The 22,917-nt window shown below is 47.4% G+C and overlaps 2 protein-coding genes across 5 annotated transcripts in view; one reads left to right on the top strand and one right to left on the bottom strand.

Moving 5' to 3' along the window:
* DOCK1 (dedicator of cytokinesis 1) overlaps positions 1–832 on the bottom strand; it is a 556,714-nt gene extending 555,882 nt beyond the window's left edge. For all 3 annotated transcript variants that reach the window (XM_084841443.1, XM_084841442.1, XM_084841444.1), the window contains exon 1: positions 670–832. In XM_084841443.1, coding sequence (XP_084697569.1) covers positions 670–715 — 46 coding nt within the window. In that variant the 5' untranslated portion in view covers positions 716–832. The remainder of the gene's footprint in view (positions 1–669) is intronic.
* The window catches only part of C3H10orf90 (chromosome 3 C10orf90 homolog), a 357,993-nt gene continuing 335,228 nt past the window's right edge, over positions 153–22,917 (top strand). For both annotated transcript variants that reach the window (XR_014788775.1, XM_084841447.1), the window contains exons 1-2: positions 153–581; positions 16,842–17,058. Coding sequence is in view for 1 of the 2 variants with exons in the window: in XM_084841447.1 (XP_084697573.1) it covers positions 17,038–17,058 (21 nt within the window). In the remaining variant the exon portion in view is untranslated. The remainder of the gene's footprint in view (positions 582–16,841; positions 17,059–22,917) is intronic.

Here is a 22,917-nt window from a genome sequence, read left to right on the forward strand (position 1 = left end):
CACAGACTAATGCCCGCGGCTTTACAAAGATCCAGGGCTCGGGGTGGGGAAAAAGCAGAAAGAAGCGGAATTGGCTACTGGCGGGATCAAAAGACCCGGGTAGGGAGAACAGCTATCCAGGAGGAGGCGGGGTGGAGAGCCAGGCACGGAAAGGCAGCCAAGGGGCAGGAAAACACAAGCCGCTCCTTCTGGAGGAAACGCGCCTTCCCATGTGAATCGGAGCGACCCAACAGCCCCTCCGCACCGCACCCTTCACCCGCGCGGGCCTTTCTGGAAGCGAGCGGGGTGCTCTCCCGCGCTCCCGCTTGTTCTCTCTCAGCCACGGCCGCAGGCTCGAGACACGCTCCCCGAGAAAAAGAGCACTGGACTCTCCTGGGCAGCCCGCGGAGACAATGAACGCGAGGCGAGGGAAACGAGGCGAGCGAGTTTCCCGGGGCCGGGTGGGGGCGGTGAGCGGGACAGGGAGAACCACGGCAGCACGGAGCCGCTTTTCGCCGCGCTGGAAGGCGAAGCTGAGCCTCGCAGGATCGGCGCCGAGCGAACTCGTCGCAAAGTTGGGAGGAAGTTTGCAGCGAGCGCTGGTGAGGAAAAAGCGCAACAAGCCGGATGATCTGAGGGGAGCCAGAGAGAGAGGGGGAGAGGGAGGGAGGGAGGGAGAGAAATGCTCACCCACGCCGTATTTCTCCTCCCGCTTGGTGGGCACCCAGCGCGTCATGGCGCAGGGAGCCCGGGCCTGCCAGCCGTCGGGGAAAGGCAGGGTCAGGAAGGCAGGGATGCGCACGGCGGCGAGCCTAGTGAGCCGCCATTTTCCAGCCTTAGTAGCAGCTGCAACGGGACAAGGAGGAAAAAGTTTGCAATCAAAGGAGAAGTCATGTGGTGCAGGCGGAGCCAGGGGTTTGGAGGCCCTCCCAGTCGCAGCCTGATAGGCAACCCGAGCAGCAGCAGCTGGGCTTCAAGTACACTCAGGCACCGCTTCCATGCAATTTTTCCTGGCTGGGCCCCTCACGCCCCCCGAGGCTGCCTTGACAAAGCAACCCCTGAAACATCAAGCCTCGTCAGCCTTTGTAGAGCCCGGGCACGTTTAGGGGCAAGGAAACCGCACTAAGCTCGACAAGGAACTGGTTTATAGACGTGAACGTGACTAAGATTACGGCGGCAGTGGCGCCGGTTTCACTAATAATAGCCTGGCCACTAAGGACCAGCAGGCACGCTCTCCAGGGCCGAGCTGCGCGCCAGGGTAAACTCCTGTTTGAAAAAGGCGAGCTTAACACTGCCGCTGCTTTTGTGGAGGAAGAGCAGCAGCCCATTGGGCGAGGAGAGGCCAGCTGTCGCTTTCCCTCTCCGCGGAAGCTGGAAAAGGACGGAGAGTCGGGACTCCCAAGGCGGGAAGCCCCCGGGTCGTCGTCTCCCCGGCCCGTCACAGACTCCGCTGAGTTTTGTCACGGCGGTCAGGGAAGTGCGTAAGCAAGAGAAGGAAGCGACTGCTTAAGAACATGAGAAGAGCCATACTGGGTCAGACCAAGAGTCCGCCTGGGCCAGCATTCTGTTCATGCTGTGGCCGACCAGCTGCCCACGGGAAACCCACAAGTAGGACATGAGTGCAATATCAGCCTCCCACTTGCATTCCCCAGCAATTGGTGCCCGTAGGCATACTGCCTCTAATACTGGAGCTAGCATATAGCCACCAGGACTCATAGCCATTTATCCTCCATTAATTTTTCCAATCCCTTTTAAAGCCATCCAAGTTGGTGGCCACTGCTACATCTTGTGGTAAACTACTCAGAGTTCTGCCTTCTCTCTCCCTTGTACCCTTTATGGGCACCACAGCAGGGCGGATTGGGCCCACGGTGCTGCCTAGAGAGGAAACGCAAGCAGACGTCTCTTCCTGTTCACTTGCCATCCCCTTCTGGGCAGTACACAATAAAGGTTTGATCATAGAAGGTGCAGCCACCTCATCCTCTTATTCACTCACCTGTGCGCTGTGTCTGAGTGGTGTGGCGGTGGGGATTGGACCCAGCTAGCCCAGTCCTCCACACCACTAGTGAGAGAGGGCAAGTGAGTCTGAGGAGCAGCCACCTTTTGCTCAGTCGCTTGTTCGCTCCCTCTAAGATGGTTCAGTCCAGTTCCTCCTGCTGTATGGTCCAAGGAGATAGGATGCCCAAGCAAGGAGAGCATTCCAGAGGGAGACGGCCGGTGAGCAATGAGGATGGGAGAGGGGGGCAGCTACCATCACTTGCCCAGTGCTTCCTGCGAAAAGAATGAAAAGCCAAGTGGCTATGTGGAGGCAGTGAATGACTGCGCTGGCCAGAAAGTCATACCTCCTCTCTTGTTCTTGGCACTGCAGCAGTGTGGAATGGGGCTGTGTTTCTTCCCCAGAGAGAGAGAATTAACAGTAGCCTCTGCCTTCTCACTCACTCACCCTCTCTCTTTGGGCAGTGCGGCATACAGGGTTGATCACAGAAGAAGCAGCCATTTCATCTTCCTTGTACATATCCTTGGTACTCCTAGAAGTGGCAAAACTCAGAGGAAGAGGCATGGGAAGGGGAGAGATTCCAGGAGCTTCCTAGATGAGATGCGGGGGCTTCTTTACTCTTTTCCAGCCTCTGCTGCAGGGCAGGGGGAAGGAGGTGAGACTGCTGTTTACTGTTACATGGCCTCTCCTCACCAATGGGCTGCTTTTCCTTCAAAATAAGTGGGAATATTAAACAGCCTTTTTCCAATACGTGTTTAGTGTCATATGTATTTACAAGTGGGTATGGAGAGATGATCAGTTAAGTTGACAGTGGAATTAAATCCTAGACAATATTGCTGCTTTTCACCTGCAATGCAGGTAATTTCTCCTTTATTTATGCCTTAATACTAAACACCTTGTGAGAAAGTTTGGCCATTCATCAAAATCGGAGCTTTACTTTCAACTTCCAAGTACAAGTATTTAAGGCTGAAACTGAAGGTAAGATGTACCTCCTCACTCAGGGCCAGCATCAGAGGTTGGCAGTGTAAGACAGCTGTCCAAACCCCAGCATCTCTTGAGGGCCCACAGGCAGGGGTCTACCATTTTTGTTTGGCCTCGCTGGCTAAGCCCAGAATTGTAAACACCAGCCCCCCTCTACCTATCAAGCCCCACATCCCCTCTCCCAGCATTTCCCAAAGGAAAGAGTGAGGGAGAATGCATCCTCTGTGGGCCTTTGAGCAGCAGCATCAAGCACTATCCCCCACACACCTCTCGAAGGAAAATCTGGCGGCGGGGACACATGGACACCTTCAGGCACTGGCATCCAATGCTTCCCCCTGCCTGGCTTTCCTGCTCTGAGGGGGAAACGTTCCTGGTTAGGCCCTGCTTTGTTGAGGCTCTTGGGTGCCGTGGCCATGCAGCTGCCAAACGATCCCCAGCCCTCCTCCCGACTTCGGAGCTGGGGAGGTGATGGGGATCTGTGCAACTGCTCAGAGAATCCCACACACCTCTGCAGCTTCAGAGTTGGGAGGAAGGCTGCCTCATCATGCTTGCCAGAAGGCAGTCCCATACTTGGCGAGCATATTTGTTGATGCCTGCCTGGGGCGTTTGACTTGGGGCTGAGGAGCAACAGCTTCTAGCATGAGAGGGCACCTTTCCCACTGAACAAGCAGTAGCAGAGGCTGTTAGGTGTACCTCCACTCACTCACCCACTTCATCTTGAAGGTGTGATGTGGGCCCAATGCCAACTGCCATGCCACCCAGAGAGAACAGAAGCAGTGGCAATTGCTCCTTGCAGCTCCCACTGCTGTAGCGTCGTCTGTTAGGTAGAGCGTGAGCAGGTGGAGTGGGGAGCCCAGCACTGCCACCCAGAGGAACATGGCAAGGCAAACAGAGGTGGCTGCTCTTTAAGTGGGCAAGCAGGAAAGTTAAGGTAGCAAGGCCGGTTGCCTCCACTTGCTTGCCATCTTCTTTTAGGTGGCCCAAAAGGGATGAGTGGCCCAGGGCCCATTGCCACACCACCCAGAGACGTGATGTTGGCAGCTGCTGCTTGCAGCATCTCCGCTGTTTGGTTGCCTCCCTCAGCATATGAGTGGCAGAGCTGGCTGCAAGGAGCAGCAGGAACAGGTTCTGCTCATTTATTCTTTCCTTCTAGTCAGCATGGCTTGGACAGTTGTGCCCATTCAGCCAGTGAAGTGGGAGGGGACAGCGGCATATTGCTGAGGGCCTCATTGAAGATGGAACTGGCCCACTGCCAGCAGAAATGAATCCAGTACAAATTGTACCTTTTGTATTGTCTCTTTAAAATACTTCGGAAAAGCGGACGTTGTAGGATGGGTGGGGTCTGACTGATATTGCAACACAGCCTGATCCTATGCATATTTACTCAGGAAGAAAATCCCACAGGCTTCAATTGAACTTACTCTCATGGATGGGGTTGTAGCCTCAGTTTTTAGCTAGGGAGAAATTATTTAACAGTATAAACATGCTGAGCATAATTTAGCTGCCCAGCCAGAAGCACTACATCTGTCTTTTGTAGAATAATTTTGTTAAAAAATGAAAGAACTCCCTGGTTTTCTAAATTTGATCAAAGTTATACTATGTTCACCTTCAGTTTAGAATGAGGCATTTCTGGAAACTATGGATTTTTTAAAGCTGTTATGTTTCCAACAGTTTCTGCTCTTCCAAATGTGGCTATCTAGTAGTATTCAACATTTTTAGACCCAGAATCCACATTAAAACACAACCTATAACATGGTAGAGACAGAGCAAGTATGTGGAGGAAAGCCTTACTTACTCCTTCTTGCAAAAGCTGAAGTAAGGAAGAAAATACCCTTGAGGAAGAGCTTCACAGCTAGAAACATTTTCTAGGAAATAACATTATTTTATAGCGCTTTTGGAGACAGTTCCTCTTGTCCTTGGTATTGTCATTGGTTTGTTACAGCCCCATTTCTGGCAGATTCTATATGAGACAGGAATGTGAGGGAAAATTTGGTTCAGCTTCTTCCATGACTGTGGCAGGAGAAGCAGAGGGAAAAGTGCGCTCACTTGTCAATCTTACCTTTTCCTTCACTTAAAACAAAATGCAAAATTAAAATTAAAACAATAAAATTGGGGCTGTCACGGTAATACATTTTACTTGTTTGTTTGCTTGTTTAAAAATGCTTATAAGCCACCCTTAAGGGTACAAACCCTCCCAATGCCGCTTATCGTAACTGATTGAAATGTCAGTAACCCAAAATTAGAAAGCAAACAAATTAACAATGAATAGGAACCAATGATAAGGCTAATGTAACTGCCCTAATACAAATATTAAAAGCTAATAACAATCTAAGAAAAATCCATTCATAAATAGATCTTTAGGAAATCTTCTAAAGGATTGCAAAGGTGGGGCCTGATAAACCTCAGCTGCCAAAAAAGGCTTCTTCCGTGTCCACTAGCTTAGTTGTTCACAGGGGCAGGGATGTAAGTAGGTCTTCAGCAGAGGACCTCAAAGTGCTGTGAGGCTGGTATGGGTGAAGAGTTTTTCAAGTAGCTTGGCCCCAAACTGTTTAAAGCTTTAAAAATTAAAACCAACCCTTTAAGTTAGGCACAGAAACATACAGGCAACCAACGCAGCTGTTGGAGTATAGGTGTCACATGATCCAACCATCTTGCACCCACTAGGACTTGATTCACATGTAACAACAACCCATTATTTAAACAACCCATGGGTTGTCATGCGCAAGCAAGAGAGAGCGTGCTGCCTCCCACGTACCCACCATTTCTGCGTTTACTCAACAACTAACAGCAGCTCATTCATAGGTTGTTGAGCGTGACATGCGAACAGGTATGGTGTTGGGGGATTAACAGGCCAGCTGAGGAGAAGAGGGGCTAGACACCTTACAGCTGTCCCCTCTTCTGGTTCTTCCCCCAACCTGATGGTTCCTGGCAGCCTTACCAGTCTGCCCTCAGGTCTGGTGGTGCTGCTGCTGAATGCCAGGTCGGCCCAAAATAAGACCTCCCTCATCCATGATTTGATTGTGGATGAGGGGGCTGACCTGGCATGTATTACTGAGACCTGGGTGGGGGAACTGGGAGGGGTCACTCTCTCCCAGCTGTGCCCTCCTGGGTACTCAGTGCAGCACCAACACCGACTTGAGGGTCGGGGGGGGGGGTTGCTGTGGTCTATAGGAATTCAATCTTCCTCTCCAGGCTTCCTGCTCATTCGAGTGCAGATCTTGAGTGTCTGTACCTTGTGTTGGGTACCCGGGACAGATTAGGGATTCTGTTGGTGTACCGCCCACCCCGCTGCCCATCGGACTCCCTGCCTGAGCTGACGGAGGTGGTCTCGGACTTGGTGTTGAGGACCCCCAGGATGATGGTCCTGGGGGATCTCAACTTCCATGCCGAGGCCGCTGTATCCGGGGCGGCTCAGGACTTCATGGCCGCCATGACAACCATGGGGCTGTCCCAACATGTCATCGGCCCAACGCATATAAAAGGACACACGCTTGATCTGGTTTTCTCAACTGGGCAGGAGGATGGTGATCTGAAAGTAGAGGAATTAACATCTGTCCCTTTGTCATGGTCAGATCACTTCCTGCTGAGGTTTAGACTTCTGGCGGCCTTTCCCCTCTGCAAGGGTGGGGGACCTATTAAAATGGTCCGCCCCCGGAGATTAATGGATTCCGACGGATTCCAGAGGGCTCTGGGGGATTTTCCTGCTGGTATGGCTGGTGCTCCTGTCGAAGCCCAGGTCGCTCTGTGGAATGCAGAGATGACTCGGGCGGTTGACACGATCGCACCCAAGCGCCCTCTCCCTCTGAGCAGAGCCCGGCCAGCTCCTTGGTATACACCTGAGCTGAGGGCAATGAAGCAAGAGGGGAGACGGCTAGAACGCAGGTGGAGGAAAACTTGTGCTGAGTCTGACCGAACACAGGTAAGAGCCCACTATCGAGCCTACTCTGTGGCGGTGAGGGTGGCAAAGAGGCAGTTCTTTTCCACCAGCATTGCATCTTCTCAGTGTCGTCCAGCGGAGCTTTTCCGAGTGGTTCACGGCCTGTTACATTCTGGGCCAGGGAGAGAGACGGTGGAACCCTCGGTAGCACGCTGTGACGAGTTTGCGCGGCACTTTGAGGATAAAGTCGCTCAGATTCGTCATGAATTGGACACCACCATTAATGCAGTTCCATTGGTAGAGGCGTTCAGAGCACCGTCTGGTCCAGTTTTATTGGATGAGTTTCAGTTACTGAGGCCTGAGGATGCGGACAAGGTGCTTGGCCAAGTCCGATCGACCACTTGTGTGCTTGACCCTTGCCCTTCATGGCTTATTAAATCAAACAAGGAGGGGTTGTCCGGCTGGGTCCAGGAGGTTGTAAATTCCTCCTTGAGAGAGGGAGTGGTGCCTGCTGCTTTAAAAGAGGCAGTAATTAGACCACTCCTGAAAAAGCCTAACCTGGACCCAGAGGATGTTAACAATTATAGGCCAGTGGCCAACATCCCCTTCCTGGGCAAGGTGCTTGAGCGGGTGGTTGTAGGACAGCTCCAGGCACTCTTGAATGAAACGGATTATCTAGATCCATTTCAATCGGGCTTCAGGCCTGGTTTTGGAACGGAAACTGCCTTGGTCGCCCTGTGGGATGACCTCTGCCAGGAGAGGGACAGGGGGAGTGCGACCCTGTTGATTCTCCTGGACCTCTCAGCGGCTTTCGATACCATCAACCATGGTATCCTTCTGGATAGGTTGTCTGGGTTGGGAGTTGGAGGCACTGCACTACAGTGGTTCCGCTCCTACTTGGATGGCCGATTCCAGAAGGTGGTGCTGGGGGATTATTGCTCTGTGCCATGGCAATTGTGCCATGGGGTTCCACAGGACTCTATTCTATCCCCCATGCTGTTTAACATCTACATGAAACCGCTGGGGGAGGTTATCCGGAGGTGTGGGCTGAGGTGCCATCAATATGCGGATGACACCCAGCTCTACCTCTCTTTCTCATCAAAACCAGGTGAGGCAGTGGCTGTTTCTGAACCAGTGCCTGGGCACGGTAATGGACTGGATGAGGGCTAATAAACTGAAACTCAATCCAGACAAGACGGAGGTACTGTTAGTGGGTGGTTCGTCTGCCCGGCTAGGTGATATTCAACCTGTTCTGGAGGGGGTTGCACTCCCCCTAAAGGATCAGGTTCGTAGTTTGGTGGTGCTCTTGGATCCAGAACTGTCACTTGAGGTACAGGTGAACTCAGTGGCACAGAGCACTTTTTATCAGCTTAGGCTGGTATACCAACTACGCCCTTATCTGGACAGAGATAGCCTAGCTACAGTTATCCATGCTCTGATAACTTCTCGTCTGGATTACTGCAATGCGTTATACGTGGGGCTGCCTTTGAAAACGGTCCAGAAACTTCAGCTGGTCCAAAATAGGGCAGCAAGATTGTTAACAGGGACTGGCCTGCGAGCTCATATTACGCCAGTACTCTTCCAGCTGCACTGGCTGCCAGTCCATTTCCAGGCCCGATTCAAAGTGCTGGTGTTAACATTCAAAGCCCTTAACGGCTTGGGGCCAGGTTACCTGAAGGACCGCCTCCTCCCATATGTGCCTGCCCAGACCTTAAGATCATCATCAGCGGCCCTTCTCCGTGAGCCCCTGCCAAAGGAAGTGAGGCGGGTGGCTACTAGGAGGAGGGCTTTTTCTGTTGTGGCACCCCGGCTCTGGAATGAGCTCCCTAGTGAGGTTCGCCTGGCGCCTACATTGTACTCCTTTCGGCGCCAGGTGAAGACCTTTTTATTTTCCCAGGCATTTTAGCTTTCTAAATTTTTATCTTTGCTGTTTTAAATCTGTATTTTAAACTCCTGTACTGCTGCTAGGTTTTGTTGTGGTTGTATTGTTATATTGTGGTTTTAATGTTCTGTATATTTTAAATTGTTTTATTGTGTGTTGTTTGGTTTTAGTTTTTGTGAACCGCCCAGAGAGCTTCGGCTATTGGGCGGTATAGAAATGAAATAAATAAAATAAATAAAATAAACCCAAACCAATGGTTAATCCGTTGTGATTCCGTGCTCAACAACCTATAAAAGAGCCAGTTTTAGGTTGTTAAGTAAAAGTGGGAGTGGTGGGTGTGCTGCAGGCAGCACTTCTGCTCTCTTTTGCTTGTCCCTGGCAGCCCATGCTTCATTTAACCCATGGGCTGTCATTATGTGCAAACTGCTCCAACACTTGGGCAGCTGCACTTTGCTCTAGCTGAAGTTTTCAAACCACAGAATAGTATCAGCGGCAAAACCTACAGTGATTTGTGAGTTATGGTTGAATGGAACACACAAAACCTTTGAAATCATTTTTCGAACCATAACGCCAGCCCCCTTTCAAACCACAACACACCTTGGGCAAAGGGACCAGCGCATGTGTGGCAAGTGACGAAGTGCAGGAGCATTGGGATGCACACGTGACTGTTGAACCACAGGGCTCTGGGATCTATCTGTCAACAGCCTGAGTGCTCAGACCTATGAGATAATATGCATGCCAAGTCAGAGTTGGCCCCTCATTTCATGTTGATTAAGCATCTCTGGGTGTCTGCTTCTGTAGCCTTCTCTGGGCCTGAAGATCAAGCTGCCTATAGTCCTGTAGCAGTGAATGGGTTAGCCTGAGTGCAGGCTAACAGAGAGGAAATTGGGATAGAGAGAGAAAGCCAGTGACCAGCAGTACAAGTGTTAACAGTTTGGCCCCGCTGGGCTGCACCACAACTGCAGGGGTTAACAGCCCTTATAGCCTGCACCTCTTGTTCTTCTCCCTGTTTTGTGCCATGAGCAGAAGCTGCTAGCCTGTCAAGCCTGGCCATTACCAGTGCAAGGATCGCTGAGACAAGGTCCTGATCAAAGAGCTAAGCAAGTTTCAATTTTATCACATTAAAGTTTTCAAACCTATTTATTTGTAGGGTTAACTGCTTTCTCTGGTGAAGTCAGGCTGGAATCTTCCTTGCATCTCAGTTTTCACAGCATATATTTTTGGGTTCAGTTCCTTAACAATCAGGTATTCACCACATGACAATGGATGTAATGGAGTCTGATAATGCAATTCATGCCAAATGCAGGTTTTCTATTATACTTTTCCTACTATTTATTTTTCTTGGTTTCCCAATTCACATTATGCAACTCTCTCCCATACTTTACACAGTTGTATCTGCGAAAGAGCATACTGAGACCACAAATTCCCGCTCCTGTCGCAAATGAACCAGAAGGAGCAATCCTATGGCCGCTAGACAGCAGCTAGACGGCTATAGGATATGCTGTTTTCCGGGAACTGACCTCGGAGCCCACACTCTGAGGTTGGTTCCCAGAAAACCGACCTCCCGCACTTTCGCACTGCCTTGTAGGCAGCGCGGAACAGCCCCATCTTCCGTGCTCGAAAGAGGAGTGCAGAGTGTCCAGAAAGGGGCGTGGCTGGGGGTGTTCTGGGGCGGGGAGAGTAGCTGCCTGTACGATACATGCAATGTGTCGTACAGCAGCCTCCTTCCCCATTCCCTGCTCCTGCGGCTAGACAGCCGCAATCGGCTATCTAGCAGAAAAAGCATGGCAGGAGAAGCGTGAAGGGAATGATCTCCGTGCTTCTCCTGCCCTGCTTTGGATAGGCAGTCTCCTCCGAGTTCAGAGGCGGCTTCCTATCTAGATAGGATTGTGCCCTAAGTCTCTGAATTCAGAGTTATTGTGATGTACTGAATCACTATATTTGTAGGCATTTTTGCGTTGGGGTTGGAAGATCAGACGTCTTTCATCTTCCATCTTCATGGTTCATCATCTACCATATTTAAATTACTTCATTCCTAAAAAGACAACTTGTAGATGAAAATGAAAATGTTGAAGTGTTTCCTTGTCTTCCTTTATTTTTGAAAAATACTGTAAATCAACAAAATGCTTAATTGCCAGGGTGAAAGGTACAATAGAAAGCTTTTCTATTGTGACTTCTAGGAATCTGAATTTTAAGCACAATCTACCGTTAGCTGAACATTTACCTGGCAGTGATAGCCTTGTTTTCCTGATGCTCAGAAGATCCTCAGAACAATCATAAACCTATAGGTCTTTACACCTAGATGTAGCTCTGTGTAATTTCCAAGTTAAATCAACTGTAGAAATTATTGTCATATGACAACTTGAGGCGTATTGTGCTAATTTCCCCAATCCTGTATTTTTATTATCATTCCTTGCATACCACTTGCTCTTCACATTTCTGAAGCTTCACCCATTTTATAATAATATAATATCAGCACTGGCTCCGAGGTCAGTTCCCGAAAACTGAAAAATCCTATGGCTGTCTAGCCATTTTCTAATGGCCATAACATTGCGTGCTTAATTATGGTAGCAAGTCATATATTCTGATGCAAATATTCACTCAGAACTTTGTGCCATCCATGGGAACTGAATAAAGAGTCTTGAGGGGTGGGGAGAATCTGCAGTTTAACATTACTTTGAAGCTGAAAAAATAAATGGTTTCTTAAACTCCAGCAGTCAAGAAAGATTAGGTAACCTTGGGAAGAAAGGACTATTTTTCCCCTTCAAACTGTGAAATATATTATTAGATTTACACAGTGCATTTCTACAAGTTGTGTCGACTGTATAATTCTGTTTCACTACTGAGTAACAACTAAAACAAGATTAAATTAATGTATTGTAGTCATACAAACTTCAAAAAAGAACTGAAAAGCAAGCCCATCAATAGTATCTGCATTGTGTATCTCTGCCTCATTTGTTTGGCATTACAACCATTTATGAATGTATTACATAAAATCGAGGCTCATCCCTCTAGCACTACATAACATCATTAAAAAAAAATTAAATCCACCTCCACTACTTGCCACCATCATTATTTGAAACTCTTGGGCATATGACTAGGAATACATTTGTAATGGGATGAGTTGAAACAGAGCTGTCGATCTGGATGAAAAATCTTGGTAATAAACACATGAGAGATATTATGGAACAATCAAGTTACTTTATTTTAATAAGCAGAACAATACAAAACGCACCATTTTTGTCTCTTGTGGCATCTCTCCTGTGTGAAATAATTTCTGTTTATTCTTAAGATGGATTTGATGCATGGGCAGGAAGGAGAGAATCAAATCATACAGTCGGTCTGCAGAATCATAGGGCTGGATCCAGAGTTGCCCTTCAGCAAATGGAAGGGCTTCTGTTTTTAGAAGATCCAGTGAGTGGAGACTTTCACTGGAGGAAGAGGAAAAGCAATTTTCACTGATTTTTCCTTCTCTCTGCAGCGCCCAGTGTTGTTCCAGAGAGTCCCCCAACCCTCTGGACGAGCGCTTCAGGGGTACAGAGATCAAAAGTGTTCCATGAGTGGAATGCTGCTCACAGGAACTCTGGATCAACCCCCTTGTCTTGCTGCTGGGTAGAACCCTTTCTTCTCATCTAGGATATGCTCCCAAACCCACTTCTAGTGCAGAGAACACTCCAATTGATAATTTAAGGCTGCACAGCAGGAGCTATGAAGCCAGAGTCCTTGCCCAGGTCTTAATACCTTCGACTACTACCCGTAACCACAGTTCTCAATGGGACTTCTGAATGTATGGGACAGGAACACAGCCAGAAATGGACCTAGTGAGCATGGTATGAAGGTCTAATTAATGCAGAATGGGTGAAATAGTGGGATATAGTGATCAAGAATAAGTAGCACCCTACTGTTCCGTCTGCTTCTAAATAGGATCAAACCTCCTTCAAATTAAAAGGTTTTAAGGCATTTATGCATTCACTCATGCATCCAAAAACATGGAAATTGTAAGTTAAGGCACCCACTTTAACTTCTGCACCATGTAAATACTAAACACATTCTACACTGCATATATACACACACACACACGTCAGGGGCAGGGGAGAGTTATATGTGTTACATTAATAAAACATGAAAGCAGAGTAGCTCAAGGGTGCATGTTCAAAATGTAATGTCCTTCTCAAAGGTCATTTGCTCATTACAACTCAGGTAATGGCAACCCAGAGGAGTGTAGACACAAGGTGAAAAAAATAAATTATTTCTATGTACTATCATTGGCACCTTACATTTTTGAAGCGCTGTACAAATATTATTACCTTCAAAGAACCCTTGAGAGATAATAACATGTGTGTCTGAATTTGTACCTGACAGACAGTGTTAAAACAAACTATTCCAGAAGTAGAAGGAACATAGATATCAAAGAGCCCATAGACACAGGGCCCATCCCAAATTAAAGTCTTTGTTCAGAGTAGTAATGCTGTCTCTCCCTCCCTCCCTCCCTCCCTCCCTCTCTGTCTCTCTCTCTATCTCACTCACACACACACAGCTTTTACAAACCACTCCCTTGCTTTGACAGATGTGGGAAGGCTCTATACCTACTTGTCCTTATGAGTCAGTTATAGGAATGTTGGTCTTAAATTCAAAGCATACTGACTCATGAGTAGACAGTGAGATAAATCTTTCCCATACTATGATTTTAGGCATGAAAGTGAATAAAATTATATGCCTTATAGACACTTCTGATAACCAACAGAAGAGTGTATCACAATAAAAATAATATATGGTTGAGCTTGTCATATATACCCAGACTAGAGGGACAATTCTGACTTTAGTGATATATGGTATCTTTTGAATGTCTGAATAATATTATGTCAGGTATCCCTTTTGTCCCTGCTGAACTTCACAAGCCAAATGAAAACACAGACAGGAGCCTTCTATCCATTACTTTTTAATCCTTTTACTTCAGTGGGTCATACTGATGCTAATTGTCAGTAACTCACAATCTACAAAGGAAATGCCTTCAGGGAGTTCAAAGGGAAACCAGGAAGGTTGAAAATCGCCTACCATTTGAGAAAAGGGGGGAACGCTTTCCTAACTTAAGGGGGGGGGATCTCCCTCTGTCTTGTGAGGTATCTATGCGTAGCTGTTCCCGCCATGCCAATCGGGCAGATCGCCTAAACTCTGCCCCTGCCATCTCTCTCTTGGCCCTGCGTCTGCACCTGGCATCTAAGAATTCAAGCTGTCCAAGCCCCACCTCTCCCTGTTCACTATCACAGGTGTGTGTGAAGAGAGGCTCTCTCCATCCAGCTGGACTATTGAAACCTGAGGAGTCAGTCTCTCCCTGTCTGGAAGAGTCTAGGAAAGTTCCTCCCGCACATTTTGCAGTTCCTCTTTGGAATCTGAGCTACTCTCCCACTGCCTATGCTCAGAGGCACCCCTGACATAACCAACAGTTTGTAATCTGAACATCGATTTGAGAAAGCTTTTCCCAACCTAGTGCACTCCAAATGTTTTGGAGTACAACTTCCATCAGACCCAGCCAGAATTGTCAATGTGGATGTTGGGAATTGTAGTCTAAAACATGTGGAGGACACCAAGTTGGGGAAGGCTGATTTGAGACATGAACTTTGTAATTCTATTGCAAGAATAATTCTGCTCTTGAACATATCCTCTCTCTATCTATCTATCTATCTATCTATGCTATTTTAATTTGCTCTATCTCTTTCCTGTCCATTATTGAAAGAGCATGAGAAGAGCCTTGCTGGAACAGATCAAAGGTCCCATCCTTCTTCCCACCAGTGGCCAACCAGATTTTCCCAGGAATCCCACATGCAGGCCTTGACAGCAATAGCCTTCTCTTGTGCTCTCCAGTTGCTGGTATTTAGTGGCATACTTCCCTAAACACGGAGAGTCCATATAGCTATCCTAAGAATAGCCACTGGTATGCATATCCACCATGAATTTGTCTAAACCAGAGGTGAGTCACTTGTGGCCCTCCAGATGTTGTTGGATTCCAGCTCCCATCAGGCCCAGCCAGTATGGCCAATGGTCAGAGAAGATGAGAGTTGTAATCCAAGAATATCCAGAGGGGCACAAATTCCCCACCCTTGGTCTAACCATCTTCACATGCTGCATGAAGTACTTCCTTTTGTCAGTCCTGAATCTCCTGTCATTCAGTTTCACTGGATAGCCCTGAGTTCTAGTTTTATGAGTTGGGGGGGGGCTGCCCTCACTGGGAATTTGGTGCAAGTTGGGAGCATTTCAAAATTGTTTGTGGCAGATGACATCATGGCCAATTGGCAGCCACCACAGAGATTTCTGGTGGAAAAGCCAGATTTTCTGTGACTATTTTTACTCTGTTTTATTTCTTTAATTTGGGTTCTCCTCACTTCTGGTGCTATGTGTCCCATCCTCCCCATTTACTTTGGCATGATAGCCTTGCCCAGGGAAGTGTCTTTTGCCTGGCCATGACCTCACTGAGTCTTTCCAGCCTTCAGAATCATGCTGCACTCCCATTTCACCAGTAACTAGCCTCTGTGATGATGCACTTCTCTGATGTTTGCATTACTTCACTTCTCCATTGTTGTGCTAAATTGTGTCTCCAATATTGTGTAAAGTTACTCCTTTGATGTTATGTACAGTCACTTCCCTGATCTGGCAAGGCCTCGGGAGCCTGTCACTGCAAGCAGGGAGAAAGTGCCCAGAAAAGGAGAAAGGGGGTGGGTGGAAGAAATAACTCTGCAACAGTTTGCTGGAATGGGGAGAAATTGAGGTGCGGGCTACTCTCATTGGAGCCTTCAGATGCTGTACTGGAGAATCAGGGATTTTGGCTCCTTCATGCAAAAGGGGGCCACCTGGACAGGGGTGGGAAACAAGCCTGTATCATTGGTTGAGCAGCCCCTGCCAGGCTGATGATGTTCTGTACTACCCCTCCCCCAACCCAGAAGTATGTTCTTTTGAAGTGCTGTGTGGCTCATAAAAACCAGATTTTACAGGTACGGTACACTCGAGTTTTCTTGCTTCATGTGTCCCTGACAGACCAAAGCTAATTCCATGAAAATCCAGATAATACTCCAACACACTTCTTATTCCATTGTCATGAAGATAGCCTGGGGCAGGGGAGTAACTATCCACTTTATCTGTACCATGCATAATTTTATAAATCTCTACCATATTTCCTCCACCACTACCTCAGTCACTTTTTTTTTCCAAAATGTAAAAACTCTGAACCCTAATTTTTCCTCATAAGGAAGGTATTTCAATCATTTTGGCTGCTTGGCAGTGAGGGGCACCTTTTCCAGCTCTACAATATTCTTTTTGAAATGGTGCAATCAGAACTATATACAGTATTCCAAATATGGCTGACCATAGATTTGTATAAGGCCATTGCACTAAGGTATGACTATTTTATTTTCAGTCCCTTTCTTACAAGATCCACACTATGTTGACATTTTCAATGAGCTATCCACCACAACCACAAGATCTCTTTCCTGATTGTTGTTCTTCAGTCATTCAGTCGTGTCCGACTCTTTGTGATCCAATGGACCATAGCATGCCAGGCCTTCCTGTCCTCCGCTCTCTCCCGGAGTGTGCTCAAGTCCATATTCATTGCATCGGTGATGCTATCTAGCCATCTCATCCTCTGCCGTCCCCTTCTCCTTTTGCCTTCAATCTTTCCCAGCGTCAGGGTCTTTTCCAGTGACTTTTCTCTTCACCATCACCAATTCAGACTCTATCAGGGTATAGGTAATGTTAGGACTTTTGCCCCAACATGTACCACTTCACACTTACATGAAACTCATTTCCTATTTTGTTGCCCATTCACCCAGTTTGGAGAGAGCTTTTCGGAGCTCTTTGCATTCTCCTTGGGTTTTCACCATCCTGGATAATTTGGTTGTTATGGGGAACTATGCCAGGAGTTCTGTTCACCAGATGAGGGGAGAGAGAACAAGTCTGAAGTGTCTGACTTTTCCTGGCAGATAATGCTTTACAGGGTCTCACCTATCCAGGTGACAGCAACTACAGCTTATTCTGACAGTGTCAAGTCTCTGTTTAAAATGTGGATGGGTGAGGTGAGAAAAATAAGTCTACAGGCTTAACACAAGTTCTAAGGAAAATGTTTAACTTCTGTGCCGCAGGGGAAATTGAAATCTTGTAAGTCAGAGGGAGAAGTGAAGAAGCCTGGAGTTGGCATTCCACGACCATCAAAACTCTTTAAGCGGGGGTCCCCATGACCCAGGAACTGGCAGTGGGAGTTCCACAGGGGCAACCAGCTGTTATGAAGCTCCACCATGGCGGAAGACCCAAGGACAGAGATCTTTGCCATGAGGCAAGATGCTGCTCAGGCAGAGTCGGGTAAGGGTGAGCTTCCTGGGGGGTGTCTCCATGAGTGATTTACTCTGAGCTGGCTGTGTTTGGAGGTTGTTAGGGATATATGACATCATGGCCATCCAGCAGCCACCGCGGAGCTTATCATGGAAAAACTAGATTTCCTGAGACTGCTGAAAGTCCGTTTCTTTTCCTTAAGTTGGGTTCTCCCCAGTATAGTTGTTGTGAGCCCCAACCCCCGCATTTACCTCGGGTATGCTAGCCCTGCCCAGGGGTGTGCCTTTCACTGTGACCCCAGTCAAGGAGTGTTTCCTGTGTGTTTCCTGTCCATGTGTTTCCCAGCACAAACCAATTAGTGTCTACTCAGAAGTAACTCCCATTATAGTCAATGAGGCTTGTCCCCTGAATGCGCACATCAGAATTTACAGAGATCCCTTCCCCTCCAATTGAAATAGCACATTTTAAAGCAGTAATTCCCTAAAGGTTGTAAAGCAGTTTCTCAAAGCTGCATTCTCCATTGTTTGGTTTATTACCATTCAGAAGTAACTGCTTCCACCTTTGATCATCCCAATCCTGTGCAGCATAGGGTTAGAAAGGGGGCTGGTTTCCCATCCGTTTCCCCTCTCTGTCTTTCCCAGGACAAATATATGTGTGTTTACTTGGGAGTAACTCCCATTGTAGTCAATGAGGCTTGTTTCTGATCTGCGCACTCCCTAGATTCCCATGAATAGAGAGCCTTAATGTCAAAGCTTTGAAGCTTTGATTGATCACAGCAGGGCAACTAGAACACTGTGTTCCTTTCATGATTGTCCGGGGCAGGGGGGGGGGGGGAAGAAAGAGAGTGATTTCTATGGATACAGGGAAGGAAACCTCCCAAGATTTTATCAAAGGAGAAAGGGGAGAGAGCCTGTATTGGGGAGGAGCCTCTCTTATTGGTGGAGCAGCCCCTGCCAGTCAGATGACATTCACTCCAATGCCCCCCCCCCAAAGTATGTTCTGTGAAGTGACTCCAATACACTCACTCATGGAGCCCTGCGCAGACCAAAGCCAGCTCCTTGAAAAATCCAGGTAAGCCACGATTTGCTTCCCCTTCTGTTTTTCTGGAGAACCCCCCCTGGTTCTCTCTGCCCTTAACTGCTTTGTCTCCTGCCATTTTGCCCTTCAGTCCATTTGTTATGACAGGAATAACAAATGATGAGTTAATTTAAGACATTCAAGAATTTAGTGTTCAGTTCAAGGCTTTGTTAGCTGCTTCCCAGTGATCTAGGCCACGGGCAGAAAGTGGCTCTCCAGATGTTTTTGACTTCAAATTCAAATTCTTGACCACTAGCCATGCTGGCAGGGGCTTCTGGGAGTTGAAGGCCGAAGTATCTGGAGATCTACTTTCTGCCCACTTCTGCCTTCCTGCCAGTAATTCCACCCCTTGTACTCAAAACTGACAACTAATTCATAGATTGTAGTCCCCTTATCAGGCATCATAAGCTGCTATGCACAGAACCTGGCCCCGGAATCAGAGGGGCACTTTACCAGGGGACAATGCCTTTTCTTTGGGTATTCAGGTCCAAGGGATCTATCTGGGAGTGGAAATGTGGAGCAGGTGCCAGAACAGAGTGGATAATCATGCTAAGAAAGTATCATAAGGGACAGTATTAAAAATCAATCAGACCCCGGATTTATTCTGAGCTGAGTCACACCAGTGTGCAAGGCAGTTATACGGTGTGCTACAAAGAGAACAAAGAGCTCAGTGGCCCAGAGGCTGGGTTCAGGATGGGTTACAACAAAGGCAACAATAGTTTGGTGCCGGCCACTGAATAGAAAGCACAGGGAGTTTCCTTGCCTCTTGATTAATTCTTCATCTAGCTTGCTATACAGGTTAGCATAGCCCAATAGTCAAAACAAAAGGATGTCATTAAAGGGACTCAGATAGATGGGTGGAGGGAACACTTCAAAATTGGATCATATTTCCTTCCAGGGCTTTTGACTGGCCAATTCAAAGGTACCCTAGGTATTCAAAGGTACCCTAGGTATTCAAAGGTACCCTAGTAGGTTAGTTGGATAGGTGCATGGCAATCAGGCAAGCATTTGCATGTTTTCCCTGGACAGAGGGAACAACCTCTACTTCAGCAAAGCTTTCGACAAAGTGCCCCATGTTATCCTGATGAGCAAACTAGCTCAAAGTGGGCTGGATGAAACAACAATCTGGTGGATCCACAGTTGGCTACAGAATCGGACTCAAAGAGTGCTTATCAATGGGACCTTCTGAAACTGGGGAGAAATAATGAGTGGGGTACTGCAGGGCTCAGTCCTGGGCCCAGTGCTCTTCAACATTTTTATTAATGACTTGGAGGAGGAGGTGCAGGGGATGCTGATCACATTTGCAGATGACACAAAATTGGGCGGGATAGCTAATACCCTGGAAGAGAGAAACAAAATTCAAAGTGATCTTGATAGACTGGAGTGCTGGGCAGAAAACAACAGAATGAAATTTAATAGGGATAAATGCCAAGTTCTGCACCTAGGAAAAAGAAACCAAATGCACAGTTACAAGATGGGGGATACATGGCTCAACAACACTACAAGTGAGAAGGATCTTGGAATTGTTGTAGCTCACAAGCTGAATATGAGCCAACAATGTGATGTGGTTGCAAAAAAGGCCAGTGCCATTTTGGGCTGCATTAATAGAAGCATAGTTTCCAAATCCCGTGAAGTACTAGTTCCCCTCTACTTAGCACTGGTTAGGCCTCATCTGGAGTATTGTGTCCAGTTCTGGGCACCACACTTTAAGAAGGAAGCAGACAAACTGGAGAGTGTTCAGAGGAGGGCAACAAAGATGATCAGAAGACTGGAAACAAAGCCCTATGAAGAGAGACTGAAAGAACTGGGCATGTTTAGCCTTGAGAAGAGAAGACGGAGGGGAGATATGATAGCACTCTTCAAGTACTTGAAAGGCTGTCACAGAGAGGAAGGCCAGGATCTCTTCTCAATCATCCCAGAGTGCAGGACACGGAATAATGGGCTCAAGTTACAGGAAGCCAGATTCCGGCTAAACATCAGGAAAAACTTCCTGTTAGAGAAATACGACAATGGAACCAATTACCTAGGGAGGTGGTGGGCTCTCCCACGCTGGAGGCGTTCAAGACAAGGCTGGACAGCCATCTGTCAGGGATGCTCTGACTTGGATTCTTGCATTGAGCAGGGGGTTGGACTCGATGGCCTTGTAGGCCCCTTCCAACCCTACTATTCTATGATTTTAACCTTCTTTAATTTAGTCAAGGAGGAAGCAAGTACATTCTCTTGCTCCTTTGCCTCTGCAGTAGTTCCTGAGCCTTAGCATTGTTCCTGGCCACTCCCAGGCTATGCTTTTTGGAACAAATTGGATGCTTGAACCAAGGTGTCGGGGTAATGCTGGTTAGGTCCATCGTGCACACTACATGTGCCAGAGAGACAGCACATCTGGAGCTCCTCTGTAACAAATTATACATGTGTCGAATCTGATACTACTTGTGGTCACTGTTCCCAACTGATTCTACAAGACTTACCTCTCACACCAGGTGTTGTGCAGTATGTAGGAGTAAAGCCAGTTCTGGTCAGCTGCAGGACCAATTTTTCCCGACATAGTAGTTGGAGGGAGCAATCCTATAGCCGCTAGTCAGTGGCTAGATGGCCACAGGATATGTGGTTTTCCAGGAACCAACCTTCCTGCCTTCCACGCTGCCGCACAGGCAGTGCAGAAGAGCCCCATGCTTTGCTCTCAGAAGAGGAGTGCGGAGCGGCTAAAATGGGGCATTCTGAGGGGCGTTCTGGGGCAGGGAAGGCAGAAATGCCGGTACGACACATCCTATGTGTTGTCCAGTAGCCTCGCTCCGCCTTCCCACGGCTAGACAGCCGAAATCAGCTGTCTGGCCACAAATGCAGGGCAGGAGAAGCGCAGAGGGAATGATCCCCTCCGTGCTTCTCCTGCCCTGCATTGGATCCCCATAGGATTGCGCTCTAAGTTACCGTTCCATTTTGTTTCTTTATCTCAGTCCAAAGATGCCCTTTGCCAGTCAGTGTGAGCGTAGTTGTAGTCCCGCATTATTACAAGACTTTCACACTTCCGTGATTTCTTGCCCCATCTCAAGACCACCGTCGGCATTTTTGCCAGGACATTTTGTACTGCAAGAAGCTTTAGTGATTCCTAATTAAGGGTAGTGGATAGTTATTGACTACCACATGGGAAGAGAGGGTTCTGCCACAACCTTTTGACGCTAAATCTTGCCTGATGGAGTGGAAGTAAGAAAGGTTTAATGCAAGGGATGGACAACTTCTATATTCTCAAGGGCCTCTTTCTTTTCCCATCAGTTGTCTGGGGTCCAGAAGTGTATTTTGTCACTCTTCATCATTGGTCAGTCTCTGTAATAAAGTAGGAGCTGCCTAGCAATAAAGATACAGGGTGTGTTTGCTCATGCATGGATAAGTTATAACATTAAAAAACCTACAGACAGATGTCACACCATAGCATGTAATATCTCCCCCTCAGTTCGTATGTTCAACTAGGGGCAATACTAAAGTAGCATGGTGGAGGAGTGGCACAAATCCCTACACTCCACCATGCAGATGGGATTCTGTGTGAGCCAGGTCCTCCACATGAGAGGTCAATCACATGCAGACCGGGTTTGCATGACTTTTTCCTGTCAGAAAGGAGTGTGTGGTGGGGAAGACTGGGCGTCTACACTTGAGTACTCATGTGGAAGGCTCGGTTTACTTCTACAGGGTGGAATTCACGTGACCTCTTCACCACACTAGTTCAACAGTGGTGCAGTTAGAGCTGGACCTCAGGACTAAGGTCCAGAGCTCCGCAGCCTAGGGGCTTCCAAATGACCACCCAGAGTGCAGCAGGTGATGGAGGCCCTAGCAAACAGGGCCAGTGTCAGCACCCGGGCAGCTTAGACATGGCAGAGCCCACTGGGGCTGATGCTGCTTGCATCAGCATCCTTTCTTCCTACCTATTTTAAACATATATATTTTATAGTCAGGGGTGGCCAGCCGGACTTGTACATAGTAATGATCATTTTATTACTTTTACTTTAAAAAATATGTTATCCTTTACTATTACAAATGGTGCTTTTTCCCAAATTAATGTGTTTAGCACCAGGACAGCAGAAGCAAACTCCATTTTATTTCTATAGCCATGATGGTACTGTGATTTCAGTGAGTTTAAAATGTGAAACTGCACGTGCTCAGAGGATTTCTCTTTTTAAACTCAGGATTGACAAACAGTTATTTTGCTTTGTTGCTTGAACATGTCTGGAATGTAGAAGCGGTTGTGAAACACAGAATGTTGATAGGGTGGGGGGAAGATTAGGTTAGTTGCACACTTCACAACTGAAGTACTACACATGGCTGTCTAAAGGGGGTGGGGCTGTGAGACTGTTCAGTCCAGGGCTAAAATTATGTAGCTGCAACACTGAAGGTATAAATCAGAGCTTAGTCTCACAGGTAAAACCACAGGTAAAACCGTGATACCAGTTGCCCAACTCTGCTGTACAACATTTCGTCCCTTGCAGCTTTAGTGTTATCGCCCTTTTACTTGGGACAGCTGATCAGATGTTGTTCAATATGTTGTTTTACTACTTTGACTTGCAATCAAGGATTTGTCTACACAGATTCGCAAATGATATCTCAAATTGTGCATGGATCAGAATGTGATTGGTGCCATATGGATGCTAAGACTTTTACATGCTTTCAGAGTAGAAAATGGAAGTGACAACCAATCACCCCTGATCACTTGGAAGGACTGAAATTAAAGATGCTGGGGTTCTTTTGGTTTGTTTTTTAAAGGATAGCAACATGATTGGATGAGTATGCATGTATTTCCAAGCTGCTGGATAGTGGCCAGTACTTACA

Source organism: Heloderma suspectum, chromosome 3 (assembly GCF_057233095.1).
Source record: "Heloderma suspectum isolate Gila_16-S chromosome 3, 16-S_ref, whole genome shotgun sequence".
In the NCBI taxonomy this organism is placed as follows: Eukaryota; Metazoa; Chordata; class Lepidosauria; order Squamata; family Helodermatidae; genus Heloderma; species Heloderma suspectum.